This window comes from Balaenoptera musculus, chromosome 2 (genome assembly GCF_009873245.2).
Source record: "Balaenoptera musculus isolate JJ_BM4_2016_0621 chromosome 2, mBalMus1.pri.v3, whole genome shotgun sequence".
Lineage (NCBI taxonomy): Eukaryota > Metazoa > Chordata > Mammalia > Artiodactyla > Balaenopteridae > Balaenoptera > Balaenoptera musculus.
This window is the reverse complement of record NC_045786.1, coordinates 77,665,312-77,692,552: the sequence shown is the minus strand read 5'-3', so window position 1 is coordinate 77,692,552 and position 27,241 is coordinate 77,665,312. Positions and strand designations below refer to the sequence as shown.

The following is a 27,241-nucleotide window of genomic DNA, read 5'->3' as shown; positions in this document are numbered from 1 at the left end:
ACAAATACTAAAAAGACAAAGGAGGTCTTTTGGCTAAGCTCTTCTTTTTACTACCAACTCTAAATATAGTTAACACCCTGTCAGTTTTAGCTTCTTAGTAATTTTGTACCTGGTGGTGCTGTGGCCATTACAGTTAGAGCTGCCATCGACTTGGTGCCTATATAGTGACTTTTTACAAGGAAGCGGGCTAATTCCAAGACCGTGTCAAATGGCTGGCTTAACACTTTCTGGGCCCACTCACACACAAGACGGCAAGCAGAAGTGATAACTTCCTCATCAATATTTTGAAGCTGCCCAGAAGGTTCAGCTCCTTCCAACTAAACAAAGGAAAAAGGAAAAGACTTTTAAAAGAAAGTTCAGAGAAATTAAATTGAAGCACACTTAAGATACATGTTCTTAATCAGAAGATACAATATAAAACTATTGAGTCAAAGTAGTACTAAGTGACCGGTACTGGCAGGCATAAAAGTAGAGACCTGCAGATACGAGGCCTATGCCTATACACACTGGTGCACAGCTACCAGCAGCGTTGTGAATGTAACATTTAAACATATATTGTTAAACATATATGAAGACTAACAGATCTTTTGAATTTTTTAAAAAGCCTTTTCTAACATCAAGAAAACAAACTATGCCATAAGCCGTATTTTCTCTTCTGAAAACATTCGTTCTACATGTTATTCTATAACTTAAATTTTCCTCTTGACAATATAGACCATGGATAGATCTACAAATTAGGAACTTTAGATTCATCTTTTTTCTCCTTAATTTCACGAACCATGGTGATATAAGTCATATATGCTAACAGTTACCAGCCACTGTTGAACTTTTTGGCTCATTTATTTAGTAAAAGACAGTTCCTGGTCCCTGGTTTTATCCAAATGATACCATGCAGAATCGTTTCAATGTTGATAGTAAGGTACAATTCTACTTATCAAAAAGAAAAGGCAGAAATTCTTACCCCATCCCCAGTTTTGTGAAAATCAAGATTGGGCAGTGTTGGCATATGAACAAAAGCTTTTTTTCTTAGTCCACTGTAGCAATACGTAATAAATGGTTAAGGTCTAAAGTACTCGAAATTAAATGAACTGTTTATATAGTTAGCACTTGAAAAGTAACTATATATGAAATGAGAATAAAATCAGCCTGAGATACCATCTACTTTCTGAGTTCTTCAGTAAAAGAAAACTTAATATTAGAAACTCAGGGCACCTTTACTCTCTTGAAACTGAAACAGTCCTTGTAGAATGTTACTGGCTTAAATGGAACAAAATGATTTTCATCTGTTATAAATTTTATGAATAAATGTTCCTAATAAGCTGTGCCAGCCACCAGTAACAAACAGGTCAGAAGGAAAGGAATATCCAGATGGAAACCTGGCAGAGAGAAGGGAAACTTTAGCCCAGGGCACTGGGACAAAAACAACTCTTAAGAGTGTCACAAGGGCTTTAACCTTTTCACTTCTCTTTTTCCACTGAAACGTACAGGATTATCACCTGTAACATGCCAAAGACACACGAAGACATTTTTGTTTGTACTCGGGAAACAAGACTCAGTCGTGCAACAACTGGTTAAAGAACACCTGGAGCCGTTTTAGAAAAGCAACCTCTCCCCTTCCCCTTTTCATATCCCCTACAGCAGAATTTTTATGCTTTGAAAAGGGCTAAAAGCTAAGCAGAGAGAAATGATGTATTTCTAATATGATACAGAGACCCTCCATGTTACAATCTTCTTCCAAGGGTAGGAAGAACTTTAGTAAACTCTTAATTTTAATTTCCTTACTTCTCTTTGCTCCTAAGTATTTCTCTATCATGAGAGGGGCCTTTTCTATGCCCTGGCTTTAATTTTAATACAGCCTTTAAAGGGTTGGATGAAAATACAAAGAAAACACTAATTCTCCAGCACAAGTTCCACAGAAAAATTTTTTGAATGTTGTATATATTGCCAAGGAGATCCCTATGTTTCTAAATTAGAGGAAGGAAAGATGATAAACTAACATCTTTCTCCACTTTCACTGATATAATTTACAACTGCTGTACTGTGGCGTGCCTTAGTAATTCTTATTGTTAAGGAAAAGAAGATCAGACCATTAAGAACACATTATAGTGGCAGAGTAAGGTGAAATCTATCACAATCCTAATAACCACTATTTGTTATTTCTCTTGCAGTGTGATAAACAGCTGGGAAAATACAATTATTCTAAGTACTTCTGAGTCATTTATATTTGTTGATTTAAGTTTATTTCTAAGTATAGCTGCTAGTTGAACTACAGCAGCAGATGTTCTGTAATAAGTGAGAACTTAAAGAGATTACTAAAAACCATTCTGGTAAAGGATATTTAGATTTGCCTCTCGTGCCCAGACGACGTGCCTTCATGTTTGGAAAGACATTTTTCATGATCTTTCCAAAGTCAGCAGCACTTAATGGATGGTAACCAAGATTGTCACAATAGCTCCTGCAAAAGAAGGAGGGATCAATTCAGAGAGAGCAACAGAACTCAGCATCACATTAGCACAGCGTTATTTCAGTCCAACTTGACCCCTATGACAAAGTGAAAAAACACATCTTCAAGTCATTCACCACAATTTTCATTGATACTTGTTCATCCTTCTTTAAAGACTAACTCAGGCTTACTTAGCTTGTTTCATCCTCAGGGTACACAGTACTACTGCTTTTACTAGCAAAAACTTGCAGTAAGACATTGGCAGTGCAAAGTTTTCCAGCTACAATCCAACCATGCATTCTGAAATGAGAATATCCAGGCTCAACCACTAGGGCTATACGTTTCCACATATATATCAAGCTCACATACTGGAATAATTTCCAATGTAAACATTATGTGTGTCAGACATTAGAGACAAAACTACTACATGGTTTGGAATAGAAACACGATGTATTAGAACTAAAAGGGACCTTAGGGATCATCTATACCAACACTCTCATTTTACCAATAAGGGAAAAAAATGAAGGCACAGTGTTCTCACCACCACCCCCGCCCCCCATTATTGCCAGGAGAAAGTACCTTGTAAGGCAGTAACTTCAAGGGGGACCAGGGAAACAAGCCAAGTCTTACCTACTACTAGATCAGGTGTTCTGTTTCTCTCTACAGCTGCCAGTCATGGGTAAAAGGCCAATTCCTTCTCTACCAGTTCAGCAGAAGGAAAATGCCACGTCCTATTCTGGCTACCAAGGCCTCCCTCATAACTGTTGGCCTTTGGGAGAACCGCTACCAAAGAGCAAGTCAGAGGAATTCCAAAATAACTCAATCAAATCTCCCCAGCTCATCCCCCATTTCAGCATCAACTAGAGCAGCTTCTCGATGAAGAAGTCATGCAGTAGCGAGCCAAGGAGAGAGGTTTAGGATGAAGAAGGAAAACCACTGGAATGGGCAGCCTATAATGGTAACTGGGACTTGAGTTCTTGTAGATGAATGAATATCCTGGCAACATTCTTGAAGTGACCTGAATTCCAGAAGTCAAATTGGTAGAGACTCAGGAGAAGGTTGGGAACGCTGGGAGCCTTAATAGAGAGAACAGGGTAGGTCTGAAGACTGGTGTTTTTCTTGATTGTGCCCTCCCTATCCCAGCACCAAATACCACACACTTCTGTTGGGGGTGGGGCTGAGGGGAAGGAGAAGAGTTGCCTAGCAAATGCATTCTCAACAATGTTGCAGAGTAGGGAGAAGGGAAAGGAGCTAACATGTATCGAGAACTCCCTCTATAAGGAATATTAGATACATCATATGTAAGCTGAGACTAACTCCAAGTGGCTCAGGGGCCAAGGTTTAAAGCACAAAGCGAAGGAGTGACTATTTTGGGGGGCTGACAATTTAAATGAATTGCATCAAATCATAACCATTTCAGTAGCAACTTAAATTGGTCATCTTTATGGTTTAAACCAGCGCAGAAAGAAAATGTGAATGATCTCTTTCACACCTTAGGGACTTGATATTTGTTTCCTCTACCTGGAATATTTTCTTACCCTTCAAGCCCCTGCTTGTTATGACTTTGAAAGGGTCTCTACTGACTACCCCATCTAAAGCAGTGCTCTCCTGCCATACCCTCACCATATTCCTTGTCTGTGTACTTTGTTTCTTTTCTTCTCCTGACTTAAAATTATGTAACAGACAATTTATTTGTTATGTATCCTCCATTAGACTATAAGTTCAACCAGGTCAGTGACCATATCTGTCTGGTTCACCACTGTATTCTTAGCACTAGGAACAAGACTGAAGAGTCATATTAAGCCCACGTGTCACATTAAACCTTAATATGACATACAACTTAAAATGACTTTAAATATGACTTAATAAGTATGTCATATTTAAAATGACAAGAAACCTTACAGAAACACATAAAACAAACAAAACAAAAAAGAAAACAGGGCCCACTGGCTCCTATGACAGCACTGGCAGATGGGCCTAAAAAAACTGAAACCAAATAAAGAGAATCAAAGCAATGAGTCTAATAAGAGATATAATATCCATTCTATTCTCCTTTTGTGATTTAGGTTTTGATATTTTTTTCATTATATTAGTATACCAAAGTTCTTTATTTTGGCAGAAGGGGTAGGTGGAAGGTTGGCAAAATTAAGTATCAGGATGACCAATGCAAAATTTGCTTGTCAAGTTGAACTAATCCTGAGTGTGATTTCAGAATGTGACCATCTAGTTTCATCTGGTTTTTGATTCTTATTTATTCCACTAAAAGCAGGGAATTCACTATTTGGAAGAATAACAATGAACTTACCTTTAAAATACTCTTTAGTGGATAAATATATAAAGTATCGGTTGGCCAAAAGGTTCGTTTGGTTTTTTCTGTAAGATGGCTCTAGTAGCACTTATTGTCTTTAACTTCATTCGAAACAGTTTCGTTAGATTGTATGAGACAGCTGTCATATCAGCGTGCATTTAAAAAAAGACTTATCAAAACTGGTGAATATTTGTGTAGCCATTTTAATATTGAAGATGGAAGAAAAAAAGCAACATTTCAAGAAAGGTAAAAACGCAACCGAAACGCAAAAAAAGATTTGTGCAGCATATGGAGAAGGTGCTGTGACTGATTGAACGTGTCAAAAGTGGTTTGCGAAGTTCTGTGCTGGAGACTTCTCGTTGGACAATGTTCCACGGTTGGGTAGACCGGTTGAAGTTGATAGCGATCAAATTGAGATATTAATTGAGAACAGTCAACATTATACCACACAGAAGATAGCCAACATACTCAAAATATCCAAATCAAGCGTTGAAAATCATTTGCACCAGCTTGGTTATGTTCATCACTTTGATGTTTGGGTTCCACGTAAGTTAAGTGAGAAAAACCTTCTTGACCATATTTCCACGTGCGATTCTCTACTAAAACATAACGAAAACGTTCTGTTTTTAAAACAAACTGTGATGGGCGATGAAAAGTGGATACTGTACAATAATGTGAAACAGAAGAGATCACGGGGCAAGAGAAATGAACCACCACCAACCACACCAAAGGCCGGTCTTCATCCAGAGAAGGTGATGTTGTGTATGTGGTGGGATTGGAAGGGAGTCCTCTATTATGAGCTCCCTCCTGAAAACCAAAGATTAAGTCAAACAAGCTCCCAATTAGACCAACTGAAAGCAGCACTCCACTAAAAGCGTCCAGAACTAGTCAACAGAAAACATAGAATCTTCCATCAGGATAATGCAAGACCACATGTTGCTTTGATGAGCAGGTAAAAACTATTACAGCTTGGCTGGGAAGTTCTGATTCGTCCACCATATTCACCAGACATTGCACCTTTGGATTTCCATTTATTTCGGTCTTTACAAAATCCTCTTAACGGAAAAAATTTCAATTCCCTGGAAGACTGTAAAAGGCACCTGGAACAGTTCTCTGCTCAAAAAGATAGAAAGTTTTGGGAAGATGGAATTATGAAGTTGCCTGAAAAATGGCAGAAGGTAGTGGAAAAAAATGGTGAATACGTTGTTCCATAAAGTTCTTGGTGAAAATGAAAAATGTCTTTTATTTTTACTTAAAACCGAAGGCACTTTTTGGCCAACCCAATACTTTGGAGACATATAATAAACAACTCAAATTATACCTCCTGAATCAAATAGTAGGCAATGTTAAGAATAAAACTGCTTATGGTTCAAAACTCTATACTTTGACACCTTACATGTCAAAGAGAAAATAAAGAGCGCCTCAATTTGAAAGTAATAATAACAATACCCAGACAGGTCATCAATTTCTTTAATTTTGTGAAATTAATGAACTGGAAATGAGTTCAGAAGGTTGTATAGTTCAACTTCCTGTCAGGTGTGGAAATGGCTATCCTACTGAATGATGGGTTACCTCTGAACACTTCTCCTGATAGGAAGGGCTCTATATTGTGACGTGGCCTATCCAATTTTCAGTGGTTCTAATTTTCAAAGAAAAATAACTTCATTATTACAGCCTCTTTCCCATTGAGAAGTTCTAGACATTCAGTGACTCTGTTTAGTATAATTAAATATTTATAGGCTATCTATTCATAATTTTGAAACCAGGGCTATATAACATGCCATAGGTCATTCCAGGCCATGTGGAGATCTTGGATAGTTTACATCTTGTTTTCCTGCTTCATAACTAAACTGCAGGTTGATCAAGCAAGATACAGTGTCAATTAACACCTAACTCAGCGTCGCATTATATTTATGCAAGACTCACAAAAGGGGAAGGTACAGAGAATGTTCTGTTCACAGGATAACTAACACTCTAATGCCATTCTTAAAATGAGATTTTTCTTTTGGTCTTACTCTTTTTTTAAAAGTATGCTTTACAGACTTTGAAATTAAGCTTAATATTTAATATGGCCATCAACATGTCACTCAAAATCCTCAGAAGCAAGTCAGTCTTCAATGTTTATTCATACCATTTACAAATAAATGATTAAGTTAAAGGTAAACATTGTTTAAAGGTACAAAAATATAAATAAAAATCATAAAAGACTTGTGGCAAAATATAGTCATAGGATACATAACAATACCTGGACATTTTTGGACTGCTTTGTATGTGATACATCATTTAATCCCCCCAACCACCTTGAGGCAGGTTTTTTTTTTCCCTGCGAAGCTATTTTTATAGTTCTTTTGAGACATTAAATTTCAAAACCCATTATAAATAAGCCCCTATTTTCTTACAGATGTTAAAAAAATGGCCTCAACATTATTTATATGAAAATATTCACACATATTTTAGTATACATAAAGTATATGTGTTACCTATACTGCCTAAATGCCAGTTAATGAGGATGGTGACAGTAGCTCCTAGAATGCAATTAAGCTGTCTTATTGCAATGACACATTATTACCTATAAAAAGATTGACGCAAAAGATAATCCTTACATCATTATGTAAAAAATAAAGAAAACAGCATGTGTATAAAATGTCATAAAGTCCAACTGCTTTTATTTATAAGAACATGCTTTCAATTTGTGTACCAAAAATTCTAATTTGGCTATGGACTCCTACAATTCAAGGCATATACTTCTGACTTAATGTATGATTTCAAGATTTTTTATTTTTAACCTCTTGACCCAGTTCACTCATCTCTCCCACCCTCCACCATCATCCTTTGACAACCAACAATATATTATCTATATCTGTTAGCTTTTTTTTTTTAAGGAATTTTTAGTTTCAACATGTAAGAGAGATCACATTGTATTTGTCTTTCTCTGTCTGACTTATTTCACTTAACATAATGCCCATGAGGTCCATCCATGTTGCTGTGAATGGAAAGATTTCATTCTTTTTTACAGCTGAATAATATTCCACTGTATATACACACAATTTCTTTATCCATTCATTCATCAATGGACACTTAGGTTGTTTCCACGTCTTGGCTATTGTAAACAGTGCTGCAGTGAACATGAAGGTGCTTATCTTTTTGAGTTAGTGTTTAATTTGTCAGATATATACCTAGAAGTGGAACTGCTGGATCATATGGTAGTTCTATTTTTAATTTTTGAGGAACCTCCATACTGTTTTTCATAGTGGCTGCACCAATTTACATTCCTACCAACAGTGCACGAGGGTTCAATTTTCTCCACATCCTCACCAACACTTGTTATTTGTTATCTTTTTGATAACAGCCATTCTGACAGGTGTGAGGTGATATCTCATTGTGGTTTTGATTTTCATTTCCCTGATGATTTGAGATATTGAGCATCTTTTCATGTACCTGTTGTCCATCTTTATGTCTTCTTCGGAAAATGTCTATTGAGATGTTCTACCCCATTTTAAAATCGAATTACTTTTTTTTTTTCATTATTGAGTTGTATGAGTTTTTTATACACTTTGAATATTAACACCTTAACAGATATATGACTTGCAAATATTTTCTCCCATTCAGTAGGTTACCTTTTTATTTGGTTGATGGTTTTCTTTGCTGTGTGGAAGTTGTTTGGTTGGATACAGTTCCACTTGTTTATCTATGCTTTTTAAAAATTTTATTTTTGGTGTCAGATTAAAAAAATCATTGCCAAGACCTATGTCAAGGAACTTGCTACCTATGTTTTCTTCTAGGAGTTTTATGATTTCAGATCTTATGTTCAAGTCTTTAATCCATTTTGAGTTGAATTTCGTGTACAGTATAAGATAGTGTTCCAGTTTCATTCTTTTGCATGTGGCTCTCCAGTTTTCTCAACTCCATTTATTGGAAAGACTGTCCTTACCCCACTAATTTTGGCTCCTCTGTTGTAAATTAATTGATCACATATGTGTGGGTTTATTTCTGGGCTCTCTATTCTGCTCCATTCAACTACATGTTTGTCTTTATGCCAATACCATGCTGTTTTAATTACTATAGATATGAAATAGAGCTTGAAATCAGGGAGTGTGACGCTTACATGTTTGTTTGTCTTGCTCAAGATTGCTTTGGCCACTTGAGGTCTTTTGTGGTTTCATACAAATTTTAGAATTCTTTGTTCTATTTCTGTGAAAAATGCTATTGGAATTTTGACAGGGATTGTATTGAATCTGTAGACTACTTTGGGTAGTATGAACATTTTAACACTATTATTTCTCCCAATCCATGAGCACAAAATATCTCTCCACTTATTTGTGTCTTCTTCAACTACTTTCCTTGATGTCTTGTAGTTTTCAGTATGCAGGTCTTGAACATCTTTGGTTAAATGTAATCCTAGGTATTTTATCCTTTTTAATGCAGTTGGAAATGGGATTGTTTTCTTAATTTTGCTTTCTGATAGTCTGTTATTAGTGTGTAGAAATGCAAAAGATTTTCGTGTATTGATTTTGTATCCTGCAACGTTACTCAATTTGTTTATTCGTTCTAATAGTTTTTTTGTTGGAGTCTTTAGGGTTTTCTATATATAACGTCATGTCATCTGCAAATGGTGACAGTTTTACTCTCTCCTTTCCAATATGGATGCCTTTTATTTCTTGTTCTTGCCTAACTACTCTGGCTAAGACTCCCAATACTATGCTGAATAAAAGTGGCAAAAGTGGGCATCCCTGTCTTGTTCCTAATCTTAGAGGAAAAGCTTTCAGCTTTTGAGTATGATGTTGACGGTGGGTTTGTTGTACAATATATGGCTTCTGTTATGTTGGGGAACATTCCCTTCATAGCCACTTTGTTGAGTTTTTATCATAAATGAATGTTGATTTTTGTCAAATACTTTTCCTGTAGCTATGGAAATGATATGATTTTTATCCTTCACTTTTTTAATGTGTTGAATCACATTGACTGATTTGTGAATGTTGAGCCAGTCTTGCATCTCTAGAATAAATCCCACTTGATCATGGTGTATGATCCTTTCAGTGTATTGTTGAATTCAGTTTGCTAATATTTTTTACATCTATATTCATCAGGAATACTGGCCTGTAATTTTCTTTTTTTGTGGCATCCTTGTCCGGTTTTGGGATCAGGGTAATGCTGGCCTCACAAAATGAGTTTGGAAGAGTTTCCACCCCTTTTATTTTTTGGAAGAGTTTGAGAAGGATAGGTAGTAATTCTTCTTTGAATGTTTGGTAGAATTCACCAGTGAACCTGCCTGTTCCTGGACTTTTGTTTGTTGGGAGGTTTTTGATTACTGATTCCGTCTCCTTACTAGTAATCAGTTGGTTCAGATTTTCTATTTCTTCATGATTCAGACTTGGTAGGTTGTATGTTTCTTGGAGTTTATCCATTTCTTCTAGGTTGTTCAATTTGTTGGCATATAACTGTTCAAAGTAGTCTCTTATGATCCTTTGTATTCTGTGCTACCAGTTGTACTATCTCCTCTTCATTTCTGATGTTATTTATTTGAGTCCTCTCTTTTTTTCTTGGTGAGTCTAGCTTATGGTTTTTCAGTATTGTTTATCTTTTCAGAGAACCAGCTCTTATTTTCATTGATATTTTCTATTGTCTCTTTCATTTATTTCTGCTCTACTCTTTGTTATTTCTTTCCTTCTACTAACTTTAGGCTTTATTCTTCTTTATCTAGTGAGGTGAAAAGTAAGGTTGTTTATTTGAGACTTTTCTTGTTTCTTAAAATAGGCATTTATTGTTGTTAACTTTCCTCTTAGAACTGCTTTTACCGTATTCCATAAACTTTGTTATATTCCCATTTTCATTAGTCTCAAAGTATTTTTTTATTTCTCTTTCGATTTCTTCTTTGACTAATTGGTTGTTCAAGTAGTATGTTGTTTAAGTTCCACATATTTGTGAATTTTACACTTTTCTTCATGTAATTGATTTCTAGATTCATACCACTGTGGTTGGAAGAGATGCTTGACATGATGTCAATTCTCTTACATTTATTAACTTTGTCTTGTGGCTTAACATATGATCTATCCTGGAGAATGTTCCATCTGTACTTGAAAAGAATGTATTCTCTTGTTTTTGGATGGAATGTCTTTTATATATCTTTTAAGTATACCTGGTCTACTCTGTCTTTTAAGGATGATATTTTCTTATTGATTTTCTGTCTGGATGATCTATCCACTGAGGTAAAGGGGGCATTAGAGTCTGCTACTATTGTTGTACTGGTGTCTGTTTCTCACTTCAAGTTTGTTAATGTATGCTTTACATATTTAGGTCCTCCTAAGTTGGATAAAAAAATATTTTATAAATGTTTTATCTTCTTGTTGGGTTGGACCAATATAATGTAATGTCTTCTTTGTCTCTTATTATATAGCCTTTGTCTGAAAGTCAATTTTGATAAAAGTATAGCTATCCCAGCTTTTTTTGGTTTCTGTTTTCATGTAATATCTTTTTCTATCCCTTCACTTTCAAGTCTCTGTGTGTCCTTATATCTAAAGCAAGTCTCCTGTGGGTAGCATATAGATGGGTTTTGTTTTTTAATCTATTCAGCCACTCTGTCTTTTGATTGAAAGAGTTAGTAAATTTACATTTAAAGTAATTATTGACAGGTATGTACTTATTGCCATCTTATTTGTTTTCTGGATGTTTTTGTGGTTCCTCTCTGTTCCTTTATTCTTCTCTTGCTTTCTTTCTTTATAGTTTGATGACTTTCTTTAGCGATATGCTTGTACTGCTTTCTATCTTTTTTGTATTTACTATAGGTTTTTGCTTTATGGTTATCATAAGGCTTACATATAAAAACTTATAACAGTCTATTTTAGGTGGTTAACACCTTAAATTTGATTACATTCTGAAGTTCAACGTTTTTACTCTGCCCTCCAATGTTTTATGTCACATTTTACATCTTTTAATCTTCTGTATCTATTAGTTATTATAATCATAGTTTTACTACTTTTGTTTTTTTATCTTCATACTAGCTTTATAACTAACCCATTACATTTACTATATATTTACTTTCTCAGTGACACTTATTCTTTCATATGTTTTCTTACTACTAGTTAGTACCCTTTCTTTAGGGCTTATAGAAGTCCCTTTAACATTTCTTGTAAGGCTGGTTCACGGGTGATAAACTCTTTTAGATTTTGCTTGTTTTAAACGCTCTTTATCTCTCCTTCAATTCTGAATGATAACTTTGCTGGGTAGAGTATTCTTGATCACAGATGGAGATTTTTTTCCTTTTAGCATTTTGAATATATTCTGCCAATCCCACTGGCTTGTAAAGTTTCTGCTGACCAATCTGCGGGTAATCTTATGAGGGTCTGCTTATACATAACTAGTTGTTTTTTCTTGCTGCTTTTAAGATTCTCTCCGTGTCTTTAACTTCTGACATTTTAATTATAATGTGTCTTATCTCCATTTTATTAAGAACTTTTGCTGAGGTTTTACCTTGTTCTTTCATTTGGAACATATATATATATATATATATATATATATATTTTTTTTTTTTTAATTAATTAATTACTTTTTGGCTGCATTGGGTCTTCGTTGCTGTGCGTGGGCTTTCTCTAGTTGCGGCAAGCGGGGGCTACTCTTTGTTGTGGTGCACGGGTTTCTCATTGTGGTGGCTTCTCTTGTTGTGGAGCATGGGCTCTAGGCGCACGGGCTTCAGTAGTTGTGGCTCTCAGGCTCAGTAGTTGTGGCTTGCGGGCTCTAGAGCGCAGGCTCAATAGTTGTGGCACATGGGCTTAGTTGCTAAGCAGCATATGGGATCTTCACAGACCAGGGCTCGAACCCATGTTGCCTGCATTGGCAGGTGGATTCTTAACCACTGTGCCACCAGGGAAGTCCCTGGAACATGTTCCTTTGTTTCTTCATTTTGCTTAACTCTTGTGTTGGTTTCTATGTAGTAGATGAAACTACCATCCCTCCCAGTCTTGAAGGATGTAGGAGATGAAACTTGTTGTTCAACTCTGTCCTAGGTCTTGGTTGTCCCTTAAACTTTTTGCTTGTCCAAGCAGCTTATTATTATCTTTAATAGCTCCCAGTAGTTAGGTATGTACCAAGACCTATCAAGGTCCCAGAAGAGAGGATCCCAGCACCTAAAATCAGGCTGACTGGAAGTCAGACCCTCAGGCAGCTTTTAAAAGTATGCAAGTATATATAGTCCAGTGTGACCACAAGCATAAACCCTGCTTGCCACCAGCGCCAAGCAATCTGGAGGTGTCACTTGGGCAGTTGCAAAAATCAGGGCTCCTGACAAGTGTGTGAGATACTGGTGAGCTGGAGATACTGGTGAGCTGGAGCAAGGCAGAGGGAAAGAGGCAAGACTACATCTGTTCCTTGAGAGTAGCTCCGTAGGCCGCTAGACATATGCCAAACCTGAAGCCTACCCCTTAGGCCATAGTTCGAGGAAAGCAAAGAGGCCTCCTTCACAGAAAAACTGGGGATGGGAGGGGGTGTCCCAGTCTGCTGTCTGTGCAGTGCCTGGGAGGTGGTACCTGGCCAAGAACTGTCTTTCCGACTGCCACATTCCTTTGGAATGACCCAGGAATGCAAGCCCCCCCTGGCTACCAGAGCCAGTTGATTTAGGGGCATCCCCTGGGCAGTGGCTACAAAAACCAGGCTGCCAGATGAGTGGAAAGCTCCCCCTGGGGGCACACTGGCATTCAGGAGTGTGGCAGAGGGAGAGCACGAAGATAGCACCAGCCCTCTGAGGTCTCTGAAAAGGATTACAATCAGTCGCTAGATACACGTTTAATTAGAAGCCTGCCCTTCAGGCTGCAGCCGTGACAGCTGGGTAACAGGTCTCCACAGAAAAACCGAGCTCTTGGGTCTGTGACTGCTGCTGTGCCTGGAGGTGGTAGCTGTTGAAGAACTCTTTCTCTGTTGATTACAGTCCTGTGGGACCCTTGACTGTAAGCCCCACTGGCACCGGTGCCATGTTATGTAGAGGTATCCTCTGGCAGCAGCCACAAAAATCAGGGTGCCAGACAAGGGTATAAGCTCCTTTCTGGGTGACTGTTTGTTACAGTTCCATTGGACCGGGAACACAAGCTCCCCTGGCCTCCAAAGCAAGGCAATTAAGAGGTGTCTCCTGGGCGGAAACTGCAAAAATCAGGGCACCAGATACATGTAGTAGCTCCCTTCTGGGAGATACTGGTATTCTGGAGCACAGCAAAGAGAGACTGCAAAGATAGCACCTGCAAGTCTCTATCCCTAGACAGTGTTCCAGCTGTCTCCTAGATGTGTCTTCAATCGGATGCCTGCCCCTCAGGCTGATGCTTTAATATAAGTAGGTGATCCTCCTTCCCTTATGTCTGGGCAAGACAGGCTGCCTCTGAGCTGGGCCCTGGGGCGGGTAAGTCTGAGTGTGTGGGCCCTCCAGTAGCCATGTCTCAGAACCTTATAGTCTTGTGGTTCTCAGGCTGTGAGCCCCACTGGTTTTCAAAATTAGATGTTTTGAGGGTTCGTCTCTCAGGTGCACGTCTTAAAACTTGGGGTGTGTAATGTGGAGTGTGAACACTTTGCTCCTCATGAGAAGCTCCGGGTTTTGAGTTCCCTCTTGATTGGAGGTTGCTGTGTCACTGGTGGGGTTTATGGCAAGATTGTGTCTGAGCCTCCTGGGGTCTGAGCCTCCCCTACCTGCTTCATGTGGCTTTCTTCCTGTTTGCCTGATGTGTAGTTGTCACTCAGCCAGCCTTTAGGTTTTTTTAAAGAGAAAATTTTCCATATGTAGCTGGAGACTCAGTGTGTCCATGGGAGGAGATGAGTTCAAGAGCTTCCTGCATCACCATCTTGAACTGTTCTCCCCAGGTATTTTTTATTATACACATTTTATAAATGAGACACTTGCATAGAGAGGTGAATCTGGAAAGAATTTGCTCATCTAGCCTAATCCACTCATTTTATATGTGAGAAGCTTTTGTTACTAATCAGTGAGTGTAAGCAAACTGAATGGCTTGGAGAGCAACCAAAATTATATCACTGAAATTTTTTCTAATATTTCTAAAGAGAAGAATTTATTAATTTCTATTAAGAGCCTTTTTATTACCAAGACCTATAGTATTATTAACATTCATGTATTACAGATGACAATAAAAGATGGAATTTAGAAAGGTCCCAAAGACATGGTAGAATTATATTCCCTTACAAGTATTAAGCAAATAATACATTCACTAGGTAATACATAAACGAGGTAAAAGTAATATGGTCAAACATCTAATTAGCCTGAGCCTTTGAAAGCATAACAGTTGTTGAAATCCTCCAATAATTTTAAGGTACAATTAGATCCAGTCTCTGGAGAGAAAACTCTTTGAAGGGGCCTGACCTTGATCATAAACAGATTTGATTTTTCTTATTGTTCCAGGTTCTGGACAGAACAATAATACACAGCTGAGTCTGAGGCATGGCTAAAGTCCACCAGAGTCTGGCATTTGGCAGGAACACTCAAAGAACACTGCAGAAGTACACAGTGTAAAGTACATGAAGGTTTGGTGTCCCAGGGAATAGCACAGCTGGAAAAGCACTGCATAAGTCTGTTGGTTAGTTATGGTGTCTTCTAGTCTAGGCCCTGGAGAGAAATTAAGAGCTCTTAATAGTACTATTAAGCCGAGCTTAGACTAAGATCAAACATCACCTTTGAAATTCACGTGGTAAATCTTATTTTCGTGGTAACTACATAATAAATAATATACTTAAAAGATTACTTTGAAGTCAACAAAGTTAATTTAAAGAAGAATTAGAGCATCTCCCCATAACTAGGACACCTGCCGGCTGCTGGTGGGGAACACTGATGCCCAAGGAGACGGGAGGAACCCTCAAGTGAACCAGTAGGACGTGGAGGGACTGAGGGAGGAGGAGCAGTGGAGGCCAGACAGGATCGGCACCCTTGAGACCAGGGAGATCAAGAGAGGCAGGCAGGAGGGACTCTGCGTGAAGAGCGGGAGAGAAACGGAGGGTGACTGCCTGGCCCACTTGGGCCGGGGAGCCTGTTGAGCTCCCAAGCTGGTACCCACCTCCAAAGCCCCATCCAGGTGGCATGGGTCCTGGGGGCATAGGAGGGAGGCTGGGGAAATCAGAAGAGGCAGGCAGGAGGGGCCCTGCAGGAGGGGCCCTCCAGGAGGGACGGGAGAGAAGTGGAGGGCGACTGCCCCACCCACGCAGGCCTGGGAGCCTGCTGAGCTTCCAGGCTGGTCCCCTGTCCTCTGAGGCCCCCCTCTCCCCGCTGTCACATTGGTTCTCTGGGCATAGGAGAGAGGCCGGGGAGATCAGGAAAGACAGGCGGGAGAGGCCCTCCCAGACCGGAGGAGCAGAAGAGGAGAGGAGGGTGTTTACACTGCCCACTCGAGCCCAGGAAGCCTGCTGGGATCCCAGGTGAGGTCCTCTGCCCTCTGAGACAAGGGGTGGGCTCATGCCTGGGCCCCTTCTGTTCCTTGAGTTTAACTAAGCTCCAACCTCCACAGACCCCAGGGCCTTTTCCAGCCCTGTGGGTCCTAAGCATAGGCCCTGCCCACCACCCAAACCTCACCCTTGCTTCAGCACCCCCCCCACAGCCAAGGCCTCCCCCCCCACTTTTTTGTCTTTTCCCCTCCTCCCCTTTTTTACTATTGTGGTACTGATGTACCTTCCGGTTGTTTATTCATCTATATTTTTAAGTTCTTTCTAACGTATCTGTTAGTTTCCTAGTCTAATTTTATTTTTTACTTTGTAATTGTTTTTTTGTTTTGTTTTGTTTTGTTTGCCATCCCACGCGGCTTGCGGGATCTTGGTTCACGAGCCAGGGGTCGGGCCGATGCTCCTGCGGTGGGAGCTCCGAGTCCGAACCACTGGACTAACAGAGAACCTCAGACCCCAGGGAACATTCATTGGAATGAGGTCTCACAAAGTTCCTCATCTCAGCACCAAGACCCAGCTCTACCCAACAGCCGACAACCCCCAGTGTTGGAAGCCTCAGGCCAAACAACCAGTAAGACAGGAACACAATCCCACCCATCAAAAAAAAAAAAAAAAAGAAAGAAAAAAGAAAAAGAGATGGCAAAAAAATATGTCACAGTTGAAGGAGCAAGGTAAAAACCTACAAGAAGAATAAATGAAAAGGAACTAGGCAATCTACCTGAAAAGGAATTCAGAGTAATGACAGTAAAGATGATCCAGAATCTTGGAAAGAGAACAGAGGCACAAACTGAGAAAATACAAGAAATGTTTAACAAAGACCTAGAAGATCTAAAGAACAAGCAAACAGAGATGAACAATACAATAACTGAAATGAAAAACACACTAAAGGAATCAATAACAGAATAACTGAGGCAGAAGAACGAATATGGGAGCAGGAAGACAAAATGGTGGAAATAACTGCCGAGGAGAAGATTAAAGAAAAAAGAATGAAAAGAATGGAAGACAATCTTAGAGACCTCTGGGACAACACTAAATGCACCAACATTTGAATTATAGGGGTCCAAGAAAAAGAAGAGAAAAAGAAAGGGTGTGAGAAAATATTTGAAGAGATTATAGCTAAAAACTTCCCTAACATGGGAAAGGAGATAGTCACCCAAGTCCAGGAAGCACAGAGAGTCCCATACAGGATAAACCCTAGGAAAAACACACCAAGATACATATTAATCAAACTAACAAAGATTAAATTCAAAGAAAAACTATTAAAACCAGCAAGGGAAAAACAAAAAGTAACACACAAAGGAATCCCCATAAGGTTATCAGCTGATTTTTCAGCGGAAACTCTGCAGGCCAGAAGGGAGTGGCAGGATATACTTAAAGTGATGAAAGAGAAAAACCTACAACCAAGATTACTCTACCCAGGAAGGATCTCATTCAGATTCTATGAAGAAGTCAAAAGCTTTTCAGACAAGCAAAAGCTAAGAGAAATGAGCACCACCAAACCAGCTTTAAAACAAATGCTAAAGAAACTTCTCTAGGCAGGAAACACAAGAGAAGAAAGAGACCCACAAAAACAAACCCAAAACAATTAAGAAAATGGTAATAGGAACACACATATCGATAACAACCTTGAATGTAAATGGATTAAATGCCCCAACCAAAAGACACAGACTGGCTGAATGGATACAAAAAAAAGACCCATATATATGTTGTCTACAAGAGACCCACTTCAGACCTAGGGACACATACAGACTGAAAGTGAGGGGATAGAGAAAGATATTCCATGCAAATAGAAATCAAAAGAAAGCTGGAGTAGCAATACTCATATCAGATAAAATAGACTTTAAAATAAAGAATGTTATAAGAGACAAGGAAGGACACTACATAATGATCAAGGGATCAATCCAAGAAGATGTAACAACTATAAATATATATGCACCCAACATAGGAGCACCTCAATACATAAGGCAACTGCTAACAGCTATAAAAGAGGAAATCGACAGTAACACAATAATAGTGGAGGACTTTAACTCCTCACTTACACCAATGGACAGATCATCCAAACAGAAAATTAATAAGGAAACAGGAGCTTTAAATGACACAACAGACCAGATAGATTTAATTGATATTTATAGAACAGTCCATCCAAAAACAGCAGATTACACTTTCTTCTCAAGTGCACCTGGAACATTCTCCAGGAGAGATCACATCTTGGGTGACAAATCAAGCCTCGGAAAATGAAAGAAAGTTGAAATCATATCAAGCATCTTTTCTGACCACAAAGCTATGAGACTGGAAATCAATTACAGGAAAAAAACTGTAAAACACAAATACATGGAGGGTAAACAGTGTGCTACTAAATAACCAAGAGATCACTGAAGAAATCAAAGAAGAAATAAAAAAATACATAGAAACAAATGACAATGAAAACATGACAACCCAAAACCTATGGGACGCAGCAAAAGCAGTTCTAATAGGGAAGCTTATAGCAATTCAATCTCACCTCAAGAAACAAGAAAAATCTCAAATAAACAATCTAAGCCTACACTTAAAACAACTAGAGAAAGAAGAACAAAGAAAACCCAAAATCAGTAGAAGGAAAGAAATCATATAGAGCAGAAATAAATTCAATAGAAACGAAGAAAACAATAGCAAAGATCAATAAAACTAAAAGCTGGTTCTTTGAGAAGATAAAATTGATAAACCCTTAGCCAAACTCATCAAGAAAAAAAGGGAGAGGATGCAAATCAATAAAATTAGAAATGAAAAAGGAGAAATCACAACTGACACTGCAGAAATACAAAGGATTATAAGACACTACTACCAACAACTATATGCCAATAAAATGGACAACCATGAAGAAACGGACAAGTTCTTGGAAAGGTACAATTTTCCAGATTGAACCAGGAAGAATTAGAAAATATAAACAGATCTATCACAAGTAATGAAATTGAAAATGTAATTAAAAATCTTCCAACAAACAAAAGTCCAGGACCTGATGGCTTCACAGGCAAATTCTATCAAACATTTAGAGAAGAGCTAACACAAATCCTTCTCAAACTCTTCCAAAAAATTGCAGTGGGAGAAACACTCCCAAATTCATTCTACGAAGCCATCACCCTGATACCAGAACCAGAAAAAGATATCACAAAAAAAGAAAATTACAGACCAATATCACTGATCAACATAGATGCAAAAATTCTGAACAAAATACTAGCAAACAGAATCCAACAGCACATTAAAAGGATCATACACCACGATCAAGTGAGACTTACTCCAGGGATGCAAGGATTCTTCAATATACGCAAATCAATGTGATACACCACATTGACAAATTAGGAAAAAAACCCATATGATCATCTCAATAGATGCAGAAAAAGCTTTTGACACAATTCAACACCCATTTATGATAAAAACTCTCCAGAAAATAGGCATAGATGGAACCTACCTCCACATAATAAAAGCCATATATGACAAACCCACAGCAAGCATCATACTCAATGGTGAAAAACTGAAAGCATTTCCACTAAGATCAGGAACAAGACAAGGACGTCCACTCTTGCCACTATTATTCAACATAGTTTTGGAAGTCTTAGCCACAGCAATCAGAGAAGAAAAAGAAATAAAAGGAATACAAGTTGGAAAATAAGAAGTAAAACTGTCACTGTTTGCTGATCACATGATACTATACATGGAAAATCCTAAAGATGCCACCAGAAATCTACTAGAACTAATGAATGAATTTGGTAAGGTTGCAGGATACAAAATTAATGCACAGAAATCCCTGGCATTCCTATACACCAACAACGAAAAAGCAGAAAGAGAAATTAAGGAAAACTCCCATTTACCATTGCAACAAAAAGAATAAAATACCTAGGAATAAACCTGCCTAAAGAGGTGAAAGACTTGTCCTCAGAAAACTATAAAACACTGATGAAAGAAATCCAACATGACATAAACAGATGGAGAAATATACCATGTTCTTGGATTGGAAGAATCAACACTGTGAAAATGACTACACTACCCAAAGCAACCTACAGATTCAGTGCAATCCCTATCAAGCTACCAATGTCATTCTTCACATAATCAGAACAAAAAATTTTACAATTTGTATGGAAACACAAAAGACCCCGAATAGCCAAAGCAATCTTGAGAATGAAAAACGGAGTTGGAGGAATCAGGCTCCCTGACTCTGAACGATACCACAAAGCTACAGTAATCAAGACAGTATGGTACTGGCACAAAAACAGAAATATAGATCAACAGTACAGGATAGAATGCCCAGAGATAAACCCACGGACATATGGGCAACGAATTTACGACAAAGGAGGCAAGAACATACAATGGAGAAAAGACAGCCTCTTCAATAAGTGCTGCTGGGAAAACTGGACAGCTACGTGTAAAAGAATGAAATTAGAACACTCCCTAACACCATACACCAAAAATAAACTCCAAATGGATTAAAGACTTAAATGTAAGACCAGACACTATAACACTCTTTGAGGGAAGCATAGGAAAAACACTCTTTGACATAAACCACAGCAAGATCTTTTTTGACCCAACTCCTAGAGTAACAGAAATAAAAACAAAAATAAACAAATGGGACTTAATTAAACTTAAAAGCTTTTGCACAGCAAAGGAAACTACAAACAAGACAAAAAGACAACCCTCAGAATGGGAGAAAATATTTGCAAATGAAACAACAGACAAAGGATTAATCTCCAAAATATACAAACACCTCATGGAGCTCAATATCAAAAAAACAAACAATCCAGTTAAAAACTGGGTGGAAGACCTAAACAGACATTTCACCAAGGATGACATACAGATGTCCAAGAGGCACATGAAAAGATGCTCAACATCACTAGTTATTAGAGAAATGCAAATCAAAACTACAATGAGGTAACACCTCATGCTGGTCAGAATGGCCATCATCAAAAAATCTAGAAACAATAAATGCTGGAAAGGGTGTGGTGAAAAGTGAACCTTCCTCCACTTTTGGTGGGAATGTAAATTGATACAACCACTATGGAAAACAGTATAGCAGTTCCTTAAAAATCTAAAAATAGAACTACCATATGACCCAGCAATCCCAGTACTGGGCATATACCCTGAGAAAACTATAATTCAAAAAGAGACATGTACCACAATGTTCATTGCAGCACTATTTACAATAACCAGGACATGGAACCAACCTAAATGTCCATTGACAGATGAATGGATAAAGAAGATGTGGCACATATATACAATGGAATATTACTCAGCCATAAAAAGAAACGAAATTGAGGTATTTGTAGTGAGGTGGATGGACCTAGAGTCTGTTATACAGAGTGAAGTAAGTCAGAAAGAGAAAAACAAATATCAAATACCGTATGCTAATGCATATATATGGAATCTAAAAAAAAAAAAGGTACTGATGAACCTAGTTGCAGGGCAGGAATAAAGAGGTAGACATAGAGAATGGACTTGAGGACATGGGGTGGGAGGGGGAAGCTGGGATGAAGTGAGAGTAGCATCGACATATATACACTACCGAATGTAAAACAGTTGGCTGGTGGAAAGCAGCAGCATAGCACAGGGAGATAGGCTCGGTGCTTTGCGATGACCTAGAGGGGTGGGATAGGGAGGATGGGAAGGAGACTCAAGAGGGAGGGGATATGGGGACATGTGTATGCATATGGCTGATTTGCTCTGTTGTGCAACAGAAACCAACACAGTATTCTGAAGCAATTATACTCCAATAAAGATCTATTAAAAAAATAAAAATAAAGAATTAAACTACCATGTATATATAAACAAATGATCATGATGATCTTGTATGACCTTAGTAATCAGGTCTTTCCTTCCAACTTGCCTTTCCTTTTTCATGGGATTATTAACTGAAATGATTTTAGGTAACAATCCCATGAAAAAGACTCAGTCATGATGAATCATGATTGGTATGTCAAGGATCTTATTGTAAAGTTTTTAAATTACTAGTGAAAGAATATAAACCTCAGGGGTAGTCACTGATAAATCCTCAATATTTTAAAAAGAAATTTGTGTCAACTTTTTAATAATAAAAAGTAAATATTTCTTGTTTTATTATTTCTTAAAAAAGACTTGATTTCTCACTATTGCTTATAAAAGAGCCATTTAAAACAATTATCCTTTTGCTCAATTTGGATTGTATATTTTTTTTAATTAAAAAAAATACCTCTCTGTATATAGTGCAAACTATACTGGTATGCTTACTTTCACTTCTAGATTGTCTCAGTTTTTCTTTGTTTTAAATTAACCTCACATAAAATGTTCAGATTATATGAATGTAGTTTCTGCATACAGATTAAGAATGAACAAAAATACTGAAGCATTGGGCCTTGAGTCAATTAATTCCTGATCAACCATTTCTGTTCTTTGAGTTTCCACTCAAATCCAATTATACTACAATTTTTCTTCAATAGTTTCAAACATTTCTGAAATAATTTTAGTAAAATGATAAATTCAGATAGGAACAAGGTTGTCTACATTTAAAAACCCCCCAACAAACTCCAACATCATCTTGTGTATTCACACCATGTTATAGATGAAGACACTAAAGAGTAGAGAAGTAAAGATGACTTGCAAGATCATTAGTGAATGGTTCTTCTATCACCAATGAGCCAAGCAGAGTTTTATACAATGGGTATTCAATACATATTTGTTAACTGGTGGCAGTGCAACATCTTCCTTCTGAAGAACATCGATCAGGGGGCTTCCCTGGTGGCGCAGTGGTTGAGAATCTGCCTGCTAATGCAGGAGACACGGGTTCGAGCCCTGGTCTGGGAAGATCCCACATGCTGCGGAGCAACTAGGCCCGTGAACCACAATTACCGAGCCTGCGCGTCTGGAGCCTGTGCTCCGCAACAAGAGAGGCCGCGACAATGAGAGGCCCGCGCACCGCGATGAAGAGTGGCCCCCACTTGCCACAACTAGAGAAAGCCCTCGCACAGAAATGAAGACCCAACACAGCGATAAATAAATAAATTAAAAAAAAAAAACAACAACAAAAAAAAAACATCGATCAGTTCCCAATTTAATCTGCTGCATAAAGTCTCAAATCAATAAATATATAAAGCTATGATGTATACAGTATGGCATTCTTCTAGAAACTGTCAGCAGTTAATGATGAGTGTGATATATTTACCTGCCTTTAATGATTATACAGGAGAGAAAAACAAAGACTTAAATAGGTCCTTCATGAAAAAGGATATCCGATTGGCCAAAAAAACATATTAAAAAATCAGTCAGGGACTTCCCTGGTGGTCCAGTGGGTAAGACTCTGTGCACCCAGTGCAGGGGGCTGGGGTTCGATACCTGGTCAGGGAACTAGATCCCACATGCCATAACTAAAGAGTTCACATGCCGCAATGAAGATCCTGCGTGCTGCAGCTAAGGTCAGGCGCAGCCAAAAAAAAAAAAAAACAAAAACAAAAACAAAAATCAGTCAACTTTATTTAGTCATCAAGGAAATGCAAATTAAAACCCAAATGAGAAAAAACCCTAATGTCCATACACAGTAGAATGGAAAAAGAAGTTGTGGTATATATTCATAAACAGAATACTAAACAGCAATTGGAACGAATGAACCAAAACTACAGAAAGCAAAATGCTTGAATCTTACAAAATGTTGAGCATTGTATAATTTCATTCATATAATGTTCTAAAACAAGCAAAGCTAATCCACGGTGTTTAGAAGCCAGGAGAGCAGTTGCTCTTGGCAAGGGTGGGGTGGAGGTGGTGGGAAGGGTAGTGGCTGGAAGAGGACACAAGGGGCCTCTGGGATAATGGCGATGCTCAGTTTCTTGATCTGGAAGCTAGTAATACATGCATACTCACCGCGTGAAGATTTATCAAGTTGTACACTTACAAGGTGTGTACTTTTCTATGTGTATGTTACACCTCAATGAAAGTTACATGAAACACTGTAAATAAATGGTAAGAGAGACACAAAAAAGATGTCATGTGATCAAAGAGTAGAGAGTAATTTTAACTTAGGTCATTGAGGATAAAATGGTATATGGAGAAAGTGGATTTAAATTGGGCCTTAAAAAACAAGCAGATTTAATCATATGGGTGTTAGTGTGGGAGGGGGTGATTCGTGTAGAGGAGTGTGAACAAAAACTGAGAAGAGGAGGGTGTGTTTCTGAAATCTCAGTAAGTTCAAAATAGCTAAGGTGTAGGGCTTCCCTGGTGGCGCAGTGGTTGAGAATCTGCCTGCCAATGCAGGGGACACGGGTTCGAGCCCTGGTCTGGGAAGATCCCACATGCCACGGAGCAACTGGGCCCGAGAGCCACAATTACTGAGCCTGCGCATCTGGAGCCTGTGCTCCGCAACAGGAGAGGCCGCGATAGTGAGAGGCCCGCGCACCGCAATGAAGAGTGGCCCCAGCTTGCCGCAGCTAGAGAAAGCCCTGGCACAGAAACGAAGACCCAACTCAGCCAAAAATAAATAAATAAATAATAAAAATAAAGGAATTCCTTTAAAAAAAAAAAAATAGCTAAGGTGTAGGATGAATGGTGGGAAAAAAGGAGGGGGAAGAAGTTTATACAAAATAAGGATTACACCAGGTAGGCCAAAATGTTGGACTGTGGAAGAGTTTGAGTAACAACTGCTGCCACATATTGAGGGCTTACTATGTTCTAGGCATTCTGACAAACATTATATATACATGGTTTTAATTAAACCTTAATAAAAACAGTATAGTATCTTTACATTCCGCAAAGGGATAGAAAGCAACTGACATTAAGGACCTGCCTATGGCTACAAACCCCAGTACACTTTAGTCTCAAACTTCGATGTGGCTAGTTCCAAAGTCTAATCTTTCTCTACCATATAATTCTGCCTTCCTCTGAAAAATAAAGGTGTTGAACTTTATTCTGTAGCAATGGTTAATATTAAATATAATTTAGAATGAGTCTTTTTCATAGTTTATGACTGTAGACTTTTAAAGAAAGTATAGAGGTCTTCATCTTCTAGGCTGAACAATTTTATTTCTTATGTTTGAAACGGCTATTCCATTTGCTGTATCATTTCAGTTAACTTCAATGAAGTGTGGCACTCAGAACTGCATATACCATTTCTGGTCCTTTAACATTCATGAATTTCAATTTTATAGTTTTGGTGAAACATCAATGAAAATTGCATAGTAAGGACCATTATGATTCACTTCTCCATAAAACACCCCATTCTTCAGCAGTAGCCTTGAAAGGTAACAGCCCGTATTCCTAGTTCTGGTGGCCACCAGAAGAAATATAACACAGCTAGAGCTCTCTCAAAGCCTCATCCCAAAGACTCATTATTTGTCTTGTGTGGTGGATCCTAGGTAGACCCCACCTACTGGTTGTATTTGACCTGTGTTGGAACTTGCCCACTGTGAAAAGCTTTCTCCTTTGTCGGGGTGGAAGGATGGGGAAAAGAAGTTGTTAAAAAAAATTATAGGCAAGTATCTTAACTTCGTGACAGCCTGAGACAGTGGCTATCAATTAGGGCAAACAATAGACTAACCAAAAAGCTTAAAAGGCAAAGCCGGGAAGTAAGATGTCCAAAGAAGCTTTGAAAAGCTCCAACATACTCCTGGGAATCTAGAAAGCCATGCACATGCAAAGAGTTATGTGCAATTCAAGACCCAAGAAGTCCCTAAGCTCTAACCTTTTGCTAAACTTGAGGCTCCAAAAAAGTAGGAAGTGAAGGCTAAGGAAGAGCTGTCAATTGCTTGAGTGTTTATGGTGTACCCCAACATGCACACAGAGCCCGCTGGCAAAGACTGATTTATTGGTTTAAGATGTTTAAGGAAATCTCTGTCCAATCAACAGCTGACTATTAAGTGAACTGAGTAGAGACTTCAATGGACAGACAAAAATATGAGAGAATTCAGCAGTAGCAGACTGGTCCTATAGGGAGTCATTTAGGCTTAAATGAAAGGACAGTAAACAGTAATTCAAATGCACATTAAGAAATAAAGAACACCGTTAAAGGTAACTACATAGGTAAATATAAAATACAGTCTAAATGTATTTTTTGTTTGTAACTCCTTTATTCTCCTATCTGATCTAAAAGATAACTACATAAAGCACCAAATATAAATCTGTGTTGAATGGGTACACAATGTATAAGATGAATGGGGGTGGGGAAGATAACAGAGATATATAGGAGCAAAAGTTTTTATATATTTTTGAAATAAAGGTGGTTTTAATCCGAATAAGTGTTAACTGTAATCTCCAGGACAGCCACAGAAGAAAATAATTTAAAATATACAACTATAGTAAAAGAAACATGAAGGGGTTTAAAATGGTTTATTAGAAAATGCCCATTTATCACAAAACAAGTCAGTAATGACGGAATTGAGGAACAGACATAAAACATATAGAAAACAAATACAAAAATGGTAAATGTAAATATTATTAGTAGTTACATTAGATGTAAATGGATTAAACTTCCCAATGAAGAGGCAGGGACAGGCAGAACGGATTTAGAATAATATATGATCAAACTACATGTCATTTACATACTACATATATATTTTACATTCAAAGACACATATAGGTTGAAAGTAAAAAAACAGAAGAAGATGCAGCATGCCAAAAGTAACCAAAAGAGAACTGAAATGCCAATTTTAATATCAGAGAAAAAGACTTTGACAAAAATTGTTACTAGAGACAAAGAAAGTTATCATTTCATGATAAATGGGTCAACATCAAGAAGATATAACAATCATAACCTGTTATGTACCGAACAACAGAGCTCAAAATACATAAAACAAAAATGGACAGAAATGAAGAGAGAAACAGAAAATTTAACAATAATAATTGGAGATTTTAATACTCCACTTTCAGTAATAGATAGAACTAAGCAGAAGATATATAAGGAAATATACAACAAACAACAGTATAAACCAAATAGAAACAGTAGACATCTATAGAACACTCCACCACCCAACAACAGAATATACATTCTTCTCAAGTGTACATGGAATATTCTCCAAGTTAGATCATATGTTAGGCTATAAAACAAGTCTCAATACATTTAAAAGGAATGAAATCACACAAAGTATTTTCTT

The 27,241-nt window shown here is 38.0% G+C and overlaps 1 protein-coding gene across 4 annotated transcripts in view; it reads right to left on the bottom strand.

Moving 5' to 3' along the window:
• Nucleotides 1-27,241, bottom strand: part of RFX7 (regulatory factor X7) — a 153,909-nt gene that overhangs the window by 11,202 nt on the left and 115,466 nt on the right. For 3 of the 4 annotated variants that reach the window (XM_036842652.1, XM_036842651.1, XM_036842653.1), the window contains 3 exons: nt 2,339-2,455; nt 962-1,046; nt 110-317 (listed from right to left, as the gene is read on the bottom strand). In XM_036842652.1, coding sequence (XP_036698547.1) covers nt 110-317; nt 962-1,046; nt 2,339-2,455 — 410 coding nt within the window. Of the gene's footprint in view, nt 1-109; nt 318-961; nt 1,047-2,338; nt 2,456-4,748; nt 4,939-27,241 lie in introns of those variants that run through there. The other variant, XM_036842654.1, reaches the window with a different exon arrangement.